The sequence below is a fragment of the Thamnophis sirtalis genome, unplaced genomic scaffold, assembly GCF_051295495.1.
Source record: "Thamnophis sirtalis isolate CommonGarterSnake01/CBP01778 unplaced genomic scaffold, rThaSir2_p1.2 scaffold_13, whole genome shotgun sequence".
Lineage (NCBI taxonomy): Eukaryota > Metazoa > Chordata > Lepidosauria > Squamata > Natricidae > Thamnophis > Thamnophis sirtalis.
Window position 1 is genome coordinate 15,694,461 of NW_028261393.1, and position 10,299 is coordinate 15,704,759.

At 44.2% G+C, this 10,299-nt stretch overlaps 2 protein-coding genes across 4 annotated transcripts in view; one reads left to right on the top strand and one right to left on the bottom strand.

Annotated features, from left to right (window-relative positions):
• The first annotated feature begins 994 nt into the window (after positions 1 to 994).
• Positions 995 to 5,915, top strand: LOC106537586 (ras-related protein Rab-39B). The gene is made up of 2 exons (XM_014051767.2): positions 995 to 1,460; positions 4,858 to 5,915. The coding sequence occupies exons 1-2, from the start codon at positions 1,240 to 1,242 to the stop codon at positions 5,279 to 5,281; spliced, it is 645 nt and encodes a 214-aa protein (XP_013907242.2). The 5' UTR covers positions 995 to 1,239; the 3' UTR covers positions 5,282 to 5,915.
• Positions 5,916 to 7,632: 1,717 nt separating this feature from the next.
• Positions 7,633 to 10,299, bottom strand: part of TAF12 (TATA-box binding protein associated factor 12) — a 9,464-nt gene continuing 6,797 nt past the window's right edge. For all 3 annotated transcript variants that reach the window (XM_014051773.2, XM_014051772.2, XM_087728422.1), the window contains 2 exons: positions 9,721 to 9,809; positions 7,633 to 8,932 (listed from right to left, as the gene is read on the bottom strand). In XM_014051773.2, coding sequence (XP_013907248.1) covers positions 8,897 to 8,932; positions 9,721 to 9,809 — 125 coding nt within the window. In that variant the 3' untranslated portion in view covers positions 7,633 to 8,896. The remainder of the gene's footprint in view (positions 8,933 to 9,720; positions 9,810 to 10,299) is intronic.

Below are 10,299 nucleotides of genomic sequence, written 5' to 3' on the forward strand. Positions count from 1 at the left end.
CCTTTCTTCCTTTCTTCCTTCCTTCCTTCCTTCCTTCCTTCTTTCTTAGCCAACATTGGTTAGGTATCCTTTTCTAGCTGGGCACCATGCCTACCTCCTAGCTCAGTGATGGTTAACCTTTTCAACACCGAGTGCTGGAACTGGAGCATGCGTGTGTGCTGAATACCACCTCTGATACATGTGCATCAACACATAGACAGAATTGCCTATTGATTAGGCAACCGCATGTTAGCCAAGCACAGGGGTGTCAAACACAAGGCCCGGGGGCCAGAACCGGCCCGTGGGGAACTTAGATCTGGCCCACAGGGCTGCCCTGGAAACAGTGATGGGGTGGCCCACGGTGCTTGTGCCAGTGAAACTGGGCTCCCGAGCTCAGTTTTTGGCTCTGATGGCCTCCTGCAACCCTCCACGCCGTCCCGAGCTCCGTTTTCACTGGCAGAGGGTTGCAGGAAGCCGTGGCAGCCGAAAACGGAGCTTGGGAGCCCATTTTCTCTGGCAGATCCCTTGGGCTACCACAGGCGCCCCCGACACGAATGACGTCAAGCTGGCCACCCCCACCCCCCGAGGTCAAACACAAGCCTGATGCGGCACTCAATGAAATCGCGTTTGACACCCCTGGCCTAGCATGTTATTGTGCAAATTATTGTTCAACTACATGGGGTTGGGTGTGTACACACTTTGGCTGCATTTGCACAACATTGTCCTCTTAGTTTGTGGAGGCGTTTTGTTTCCTCTCCTGCCTTAGAAGGCAACTTTGATGCTCATTCCTCCCCCAAGGAAGAGAAACCTGGTTGAAGGCTGGAATGTAGGTGAAATGTGTTCTCTCGTAGCCTGGCTTGGCCTTGGAGAAGCACCGGCCCCTTTTTCAGGGAGGAGCAGGAAAAGGAGAGCGTGCACATCCTGACCCTCCCTTAGGAGCAGCCTGCCTGCCTGCCCAAACATGGAATAAGAGAGCCACACACAGCCTCAGGCGAGTCGAAGGGAGAGCAACTACCTGTGCTAAACTCAAAACAAGTCTCAACCAGTTTCCTACCTGGGTTAAAACTCAGCTTTTCCCACTGCTTGCCAGTCCAAGTTGAACACCGGATCGGAGTGTGTCCCTGTTTATTTTGAGTTGGCATGAGCCTTTTTGCTCCGCTCCGCCAGTGCCTGCACAAATTACACGCCCACTGACCCACACAGGGACACGAGAGATAGCAGCTTCCAGGAGCTTCTCTCACTCTCTCTTCCAGCCTCCCCATGGCTGTGGATTCTCCGTGGGACTATCAGTTCCGGATCATCATGCTGGGCGATTCCACGGTGGGGAAATCGTGTCTTCTGAAGCGCTATGCCGACGGGGTCTTTACGGAGTCCATGAACCAAACGGTGGGGGTGGACTTTTATGTCCACTTTCTGGAGATGAAGCCCAACCTGCGTGTCAAGTTGCAGTTTTGGGATACTGCGGGCCAAGAACGGTTCAGGTGAGTTAGGGGAGACTCCCTGTCCTACTGTCCCCATCTATTTGTATTCATTTCTTTCATTTATATCCATGTTTATATTTATACCTGCTACCATGTACACGTTTGACAAGCTAATGAATACAAATGCAAAAAGATCAGGAGCGATGGATCTTTTGCAAGGCTTGGAAGATGTTAATGACATGAGTTGACGGAGCCTGGAAACGAAGGGAGGTTTAAAGCTTTGCTTCCTGATTTGTTTGGAGGAGTAAAAAGTTCAGATTCCTGGCATTGTTTTTAGTTAGACTCTCATAGAGAATCAAGAGGAGAAATATTTCCCCTTTTGCATTTGAGCATGCAAGGAGGGACAGGAAAGGAGAAAGGGAAAGAGGAAAGACAAAGAAAAAGAAGGAAAGTTGGGGAGGGAGCAAGGAAGGAAAAATAAGGAAAGAGGGGAAGGAAGAAGAGAAGGAAGGCAGGCAGGCAGGCAGGCAGGCAGGCAGGCAGGCAGGAAGGAAGGAAGGAAGATTATAATGAGAATGAGGTGAAGATCTCAGGGAAGTCCTGCCTTAGCACTTGGCCACCACAGGTGCCCCCAACACGAGTGACATCAAGCTGGCCATGCCCCCCCCCCCGCCCTCCGAGGTCAAACACAACTCTGATGTGTCCCTCATTGAAATCGAGTTTGACACCCTGTCATAGAGTATGAAGACAGTCAGTGTAAGGTACAGGCAGTCCTTGACTTACGACAACAATTGAACCCAAAACATATGTTGCTAAGCAACTTGAGTTTTGCCCCATTTTACGGCCTTTCTTGCTGCAGTTGTTAATTGAACCCCTGCAGTTGTTAAGTGAGTAAGATGGTTGTTAAATGAATCTGGCTTCCACATTGACTTGTCGGAAGGTCGCAAAAGGGGACCACACGACCCTAGGAGTCGCCACACTGTCATGAATACATCCCAGTTGCCAAGTGTCTGAATTGTGATCATGTGACTATGGGATGCTGCAATGCTCCTGTGAAAAACACCCATAACGTTTTCCGGTGCTGTTGTCACTTCATATGGTCGCTAAACAAGTGGTTGTAAGTTGTAAGTTGAAGACTAGCTGTAGAGCCGAGGTGACCCAGTGGTTAACGAGTGCAGCACTGCAGGCTACTTCAGCTGACTGCTAGCTGCAGTTTGGCAGTTCGAATCTCAGTGCTATGATAAGGATCTTATTAACTGCAACAATCTGGTGATTAGATATTCCCAGGCCAGGGAAAAGAAAGAATAAAGCTATTTAGTCTCAGAGGAGCTAAGAGAGTCCGTCTTTTTCTTCTTCTATTTCCACTTCTCCATTAATGTGTGATATTGCTCTGATATTTTATATTCCTTTGGGTGTGGTGGTGGAAGTCTGACTCCAAGAGTGCCATTCTCTGTATCCTTCAGACTTTCTGATGGACCCACAGAATACCATCTGAAGCACCCAGGGCGAAGTAACAAGGATGGTGGGGTTTTCTGTGGCCCCACGAGTCATCTATAGCAGTGTTTCTCAACCTTGGCAACTTGAAGATGTCTGGACTTCAACTCCCAGAATTCCCCAGCCAGCGAACGCTGGCTGGGGAATTCTGGGAGTTGAAGTCCAGACATCTTCAAGTTGCCAAGGTTGAGAAACACTGATCTATAGGGAGGGATACCATTTCCCGGTCTCACATGGGTGCTGAGATTCTTGGATTACTGCAACTCTGACTCTTTTTTTTTTTTTTTTTGTGGTGAGTTGCAATGCAATTTTTACTTTTTGTTTTCCGTAAAGTGACTCCAGCGGTGTGTTCTGGAGTCTTTGCCGACTGCCAAGTACAGGAATTTCGATCATGTAACAGTTGTAAGTGCAGAGACCAGCCTTATAGAGCCGAGGTGGCGCAGTGGTTAGAGTGCAGTACTGCAGGCCACTTCAGATGACTGTTATCTGCAGTTCAGCGGTTCTAATCTCACCGGCTCAAGGTTGACTCAGCCTTCCATCCTTCCGGGGTGGGTGAAATGAGGACCCAGACTGTGGGGGCGATATGCTGACTCTGTAAACCGCTTAGAGAGGGCTGAAAGCCCTATGAAGCGGTATATAAGTCTAACTGCTATTGCTATTAAGTCACTTTTTGCAGTGCCGTTGTAACATCGAATGGTCACTAAATAAATGGTTGTAAAAAGAGAATTACTCATAAGGGAAAGAAGAAGAAAAAGCTGGACTCTCTTAGCTCCTCTGAGACTAAATAGCTTTATTCTTTCTTTCCCTGGCCTGGGAATATCTAATTGCAGTTAATAAGATCCTTATCATAGCATTGCTCTTTATTTCTTTTCCTCATGCATCCCATCTGTTCCTTTGTTTGCTTATTCCTCACGTTTACCCATCTCAGAAATGTGATCCTGGGAGGCATACAATAAAAACAACCGTAAAAAAATTAACTTCCATAATAAAAAGCATCAATACTGTACAATAGCACTTAGACTTATATACCGTTTCACAGTCCTTTTACAGCCCTTTCTAAGCGGTTTACAGAGTCAGCCTTTTGCCCCCAACAATCTGGGTCCTCATTTTACCCACCTCGGAAGGATGGACGGCTGAGTCAACCTTGAGCCGGTGAGATTTGAACAGCCGAACTGCAGAACTGCAGTCAGCTGAAGTAGCCTGCAGTGCTGCAATCTTAACCACTGTACCCCCGTGGCTCATAAAGCTTAGTTTAAGTTGGCTAATTTGACTGAATGCTTTCGTTCAGGGGGTTTCTAATCTTTTGGGGGTTCTGGAAGTTGTGAGTTTTGTTTAAAAAGAATCTGGAATCCCTGATCCAGGTGATAGAAAATAGGGTATGAAAACAAGACTTGTTCTCATTCTAATGTATTTATGCAAATGTATAAATTAAAAGTTATTGGAATTTCATAAAAATAGATGCCCCAATTAACGTCCCCAGAAAGTTTCTCCAGGTATTGTAACTGTAAACAGTAAGGTGCATATTGTAAATACAAAACTAATGTTTAGAAAACAACAAGCATTAAACTGGAAATAAAATTAGAAAATTAATGTTTTTGCCAAATAAAGCAATCTCCATTGCCTGGGAAGCAATTACTTTCCTTAGGAAAGATAGAAATGGAAGTGCCTGACTCCATTCGGGTGAAAAAGATAGATTTGTCCTTGGTTTCTTGCTGAACTCAAATATAGCTTGGAAACCTGTTCCAATTCCTTGTGTTGTCTTACCACACTTGGCCAATAAAGAATTCTGTTCTAATTCTATTGTATTCTGTTCTGTTCCTTTCTGATTCTATTCTATTCCGTTCCATTCCATGTATTCTGTTCTGTTGTTCTGTTCTATTCTGTTCTACTCTACACTCCTATTTATTTCTATTTTTCTGGCTTCTTGCAACGTTTCCATGCTCAAAATCTTTTTGTGATGTAGGTCAGTGACACGTTCCTACTATCGTAACGCAGCTGGGGGAGTCCTGATGTTTGACCTAACCAACCGGGCATCATTTGAGAACATCAGGAGCTGGCACCAGGAAGTGGTGGACACAGTCAAACCTCACCGCCCAGTTTTCGTGCTGGTGGGGAACAAGAGCGACCTGGAGGCTGAACGGAAAGTGGGACAAAAGGAGGCTGAGAAACTGGCTGTTTCCTTCGAAGCAAAATATATTGAGACTTCAGCGAAAAGCAGCCGTAATGTGGAGGCAGTTTTCCAAATGTTAACTCTGGGCATCTACGAGGCCTTGAAAAGTGGGGTGATGAAACCTGGTTCACAGTGGGATGGAGTGAAAACCAAACTGCCAGCGCCAGTTCAATCAGAGGTTCCTGCTCAGGAAAAGAGAAAGAAATGCTCTTGCTAGCTGAAGATGAGAGCCACGTTGCCATCGGGACAACCGTTCTTGTGTTGACAATTTTGCAAAAGAATTTACACATTATGCTACACTGTGAGCTGTGAAGCCATAATTTGTTGACTAAGCTATTATGGTTTAAGTCCATGATGGGGAACGTATGGCACGTGTACTACAGGTGGCACGCAGAGCCCTCCTCTGCGGGCAAACGAGCCCTCGTCCCAGCTGAGCTCCACTGTGCATGCACACGGGTCTCCCGCCAGCCAGCTGGTTTTTCAGTCTTTGCACAGGAGGTGGGATGCATGCAGGAGTCACACATGCATATGTGGAGAGAACATGGGAGGTCGTGCTGCATGCATGCGTGTGGGTGGGGGAGCACAAGGGGTTGTGTGCGCATGCACAGATCAGGGCGCATGGGGAGGACACACATGCATTGCATTATGGGTGTGCGTGAGACAAAAAGGTTAACCAATACAATACATTGTCCTCGATATACTTGTTTAACACATTCTTACACTGCTTCAAAATTTGCTGTGTCTGATTCTCCAGTGAAGTGTCAGCTTGAAATATGACAAGACATAAGCATCATCTAACGAACTCAGTACCATACAGTATATCGCTTTCTAATCTGACTGGTAAGCAACTCATTTACTCCAGTTTAAGTGGCAGATTTTAGATTGCACTTTATCATGTGGTTAGTGGGGTGGGGGGAGAAAGAGAGCCCCGTTTCCTGCTTTTGTAAAGTAAAATCAGAACTGGCAGTTGGTGCCATTTCATATAAACTTACTCTCTCTATTATGATGCTCTCTTTAATGCCAAGCCCAGCAACAAATGTAAAGTAGTAGAGTTTGAAATAAATCTCTTCCAGGTAAAACTTTTATTAAGTGGCACTGCTTGTTTCACTCATACTGTCACCTTTCCTTTGTAATTTTCCTGGGCTTTCCTCTTCAGACAAGAACAAATGAAGTACACACAAGAGCTTTAAAGAGGAAAGAGGTACTTTGCAGACTTAACAAGTTAAAACATGTTTAATTCCACAGGGATGCAATAATGATGTAAATAGATTTCAACTTTTAAGGGCTAAGAATTTGATTTGGGGGGGGAGGGGAGAACCTGTTGTAGTTTCCTGGAATACCAAATGACAACTATAAAATATTCGACCAGGCATAAAGAGGAGGGAGTTTTTTCCATGCTTCTTATTGGTAATGAATTTAGCTTTCAGTAACAAAGAATATAGACACTAAAGACAATGAAACTGATGTTATTTCCAATTCCTACGTTCCAGATCTATGCAGATGACATTGGACAGTGCGGCTTTTAAAAGACAAATGGAATTACAAGTTGTTGGTATCAGGATTAGGAGAAACTGACTCTGAAGTATGGTATTTGTTGTCACAACAGTAACTTTTAAGTACCCATAATTTCACTTTACGTTGGTTTTGCAGGTGCATTTAAAATAAACAGTCCATTTCAGGGTATGGGTGCAGCCCACGCACATATGTATCAGTGGCATGGCTGCCCGTTAGAAGTGGTGGGAGTTCCATCTTAATACACCTGGATGAAGGAAAGCAGATTAAATGTGCTAATTTAAATCCATTCAGTGGTTATTCCATCTTCTTTCCTTAAATCATCTTTTCTCAATTAAAACAAAAAATCCAAAGAATGCACTAGAAGCTGGACTATGAATGTGGCATTCTACAGCTTCCATTAAATCCCATAAACAAACTGGTGTACATCAGCAGCCCTACATGAAAATATCTCCTGTATCACATGGAAATGTCTCCATCGATAATAGCTCCTGATCAGGGCCAAAAGCTGGGTGCAGGTCAGTGGCTAATCCCAGAGGCAAAACGATGAAAGGGCCCACGCAAGATGGGCAGCTTTAACAATGAGAGAGATAGAACATAAGTCCATGTGTCAATGTTGGTTAAAGCAGTGGTTCTCGACCCTGGCAACTTCCCTAGCGTGATGGCTGGGAAATTCTGGGAATTGAATTAAATACATCTTTTAAGTTGCCAAGGTTGAGAAACACTGGGTTCAAGAGATGGAGTGGATCTTGAGAAGATACATCTCCAATCCCCTTTGTGAAGTTCCAAATTATTTCTAGTCTGCTCGTTATTTCTCAATTCTGTAGCTTCTGTGGATTAAATGAGAGCTAATATCCCTTCTACGCCAAGCATTACTCTGAGAAAAGGGAAGATAGGAATATAAGAATAATGTTTCACACTATCCATAGCTGGATTTCCTTAGTAGGAGAAGCATTGTGGCCTTCCCAGCTTGTTAATGCCATTTTCTTATTCAAAGCACTCAATAATTGTGGTTGTCACCTTGGCATAATTCACGAGACACCTTAGAAAAGCAGATACATAGGGTATTCATTTATTTGTTACATTTTCAACTAGTGGAAACTTTACACAAGTCCTTCTGTTAAAAGTCCCTGCTGGATGGGCTCAAGGCAAAGCTGATGCAGTCAGAACTTATATTAGAGAGAACAAGAGACAATGAGGATGGGGAACCCAAATCAATGGCTGTTTCCTCAATTCAGAGAGTATTGGCCAAGCACCCCCTCGGCTGCTCTAATGTAGCTTATCACGTGTGAAGTTGGGGAGGGGGGGGCGTGTTACACACGTTCTGCAAGTGTCTGCTTCAGAAACAACTTTCCCCTCCCAGAAGCAGTGAAGTTGTTTTCACAATGCACAAATATCTGAAGCAGCAAATACTTCTACGCCAGTAAAATGCTGGATGTCAAAGTGTGCTTTTAAGAATTCAGAACCTTCCTGGGAAGAGTGTGCCAGCATCTGGTCAAAAGGTGTATTTCACTCACTCTTACAGGAGAAGGAAAAAAAAAGAGAAAAGAACCAACCACAGATTGTACCAAAAACCTCTGGAGGTGAAGAAGGGTGAGCGATCCCAACTCCCCAGCCGTTTGTCAGAAAGACTATATTATCTTGGGAACGAATAAGGCGGCTTAACCATGCCTGCAGACTGTTTTGTTTTTTTTAATTTGATTTTGTAGTTCAAGTCTTGTTTCTACTGCATTTTTACAGGGCTCGTGGTACAAAAAGAATTCAACTTTTCCCCAACGCCATCCTGAGCGTTAAATTAAAAAAAAAAAAAGGAATCTGCTTTCAACTGAAGCGCCTGTCAATACTGCGGTCTGCTTTTGAGACCCATCATTCATTTTCTGAAAGAAGTCCAAATACCGTAAATAGCAACATTACAAGTAAGGGGGGGGGGCGGGAATGAAAAAAAAATCATCTATGGCCACTTCTAATACTGTTCTCAAAAATAGCAAAATATTTTAATCCCTTGGACAATCGTGGATACTGTAATATCACTTAGGAGGAGGAAAATAAAAGTCTTATGCTCCGAGATAAGTTCCTTTGGGGGAATAGGGGTGAAGAGACCTATTGATGGTTGGCAGATCTTCTCTAATAACCCTTTATTGCTGCACTGTGAAAGTATACGCTTCCCTGTGAAGCATTGCAAAAAAATAAAAAATAAAAAAAAATATTCCATAGATGAACTCAAGGGTACTCCACAGCTTCAGAGGCAGACTTTTCTTTTTTCTCATAGAAGAGTCTTTTTTCTTCTTCTTCCTTTTAATTTCTCTGTCTTTTCCCAGAGTTATTTCTTGGTTGTTTTGCGGATCAATGCCATTCTCTGAAAAGGAGGGGGGGAGAAAGACAGCATGAAGATGGGTCTCTTGATGTAATGATGACCTTGGGGGATGAGTGGAAGATATGTGTGGACGACTTCCATTAGACTTGACAAGTTAAACTAAAAGGTAAATGTAAAGGTTACCCTCGCACATATATACTAGTCGTTCCTGACTCTAGGGGGGTGGTGCTCATCTCCGTTTCAAAGCCAAAGAGCCAGGGCTGCCCAAAGACGTCTCCGTGGTCATGTGGCCGACATGACTAAACACCAAAGGTGCATGGAACACTGTTACCTTCCCACCAAAGGTGGTTCCTATTTTTCTACTTGCATGTTTATGTGCTTTCGAACTGTGAGATTGGCAGAAGCTGGGACAAGTAACGGGAGCTCACTCCATTATGTGGCGCTAGGAATTTGAACCAGAGGCCAAATAGTAATTTAAGGATAGGCAGCTCTGGTTTAGAACCACAAATTTTTCTCTTTTAATAAATAGAACTGCAATGATTTAAGTGGGAAAAAGAGTGCTGCTCAGAAGATACTGTTTTTTTTATACTTAAATCATATAAGCAATTAAGGAAAGGCATGGGGGCATCGTGCATCATGATTTTTACAAAAGCTAAGGTGGAATTGGAACAATATAAATGGGGCATGAAATCTCAACTGGTCAGCAAGCTCTATTTTTCATTTGAGATATTCCCTTTTCTTGCCATTTATCATTGGTTTTCATGGAGCAGAAAGTATCTGCTCCACATCACATCATTTCACTAAGGTGGGAGGGGAGAAGAAATCCTTACCTGTTTGTGAGCTTCTGTAGTGCAGGCTTTTTTATATGGCCTGATTTCTTCAGAGCCAAAACCTGGGATCCACATGTTCCACTGGCGTTCTGGGGGCAGCAACAACATCAAGGTGGGTTCGTGGCGGTGAAATGAAATCATAAGCAGAAGACGATTTGAACCAGGGATAAAAAAACAGGCAAGAGAAGCAGATTCAGTCATTTAGAAAGCAATGCATTAATACTTCACTATATCACAGTTCCCCAATCTTTCCAGAGAGGGTGGTGGTGGTGGTTCTGTGCAAGTGTTGTGTGTGTGTGCGCACGTCTGCCCCTCATGCAAATGGAGTGCGTGTGCATCCGCTCACCTGCTGCTCATTGAAGTGGGATGTGTGTGCGTGCTCACTGTTCCTGTGGCCCAGTTACAAACAGCTCATGGCCCACTAGTGGGCTGCGGCCCAGAGGTTGGGGACCCCTGCACTATATCATTGAGAAATACATGGTTTTGCAGTAATCTTGACTCTTTCCCCCTCCCTTTTTTTATATCTCTTCTGGCAAACCGGAGAGTCACCTCATAAAAGATTCCCCAAGATCTTAAATC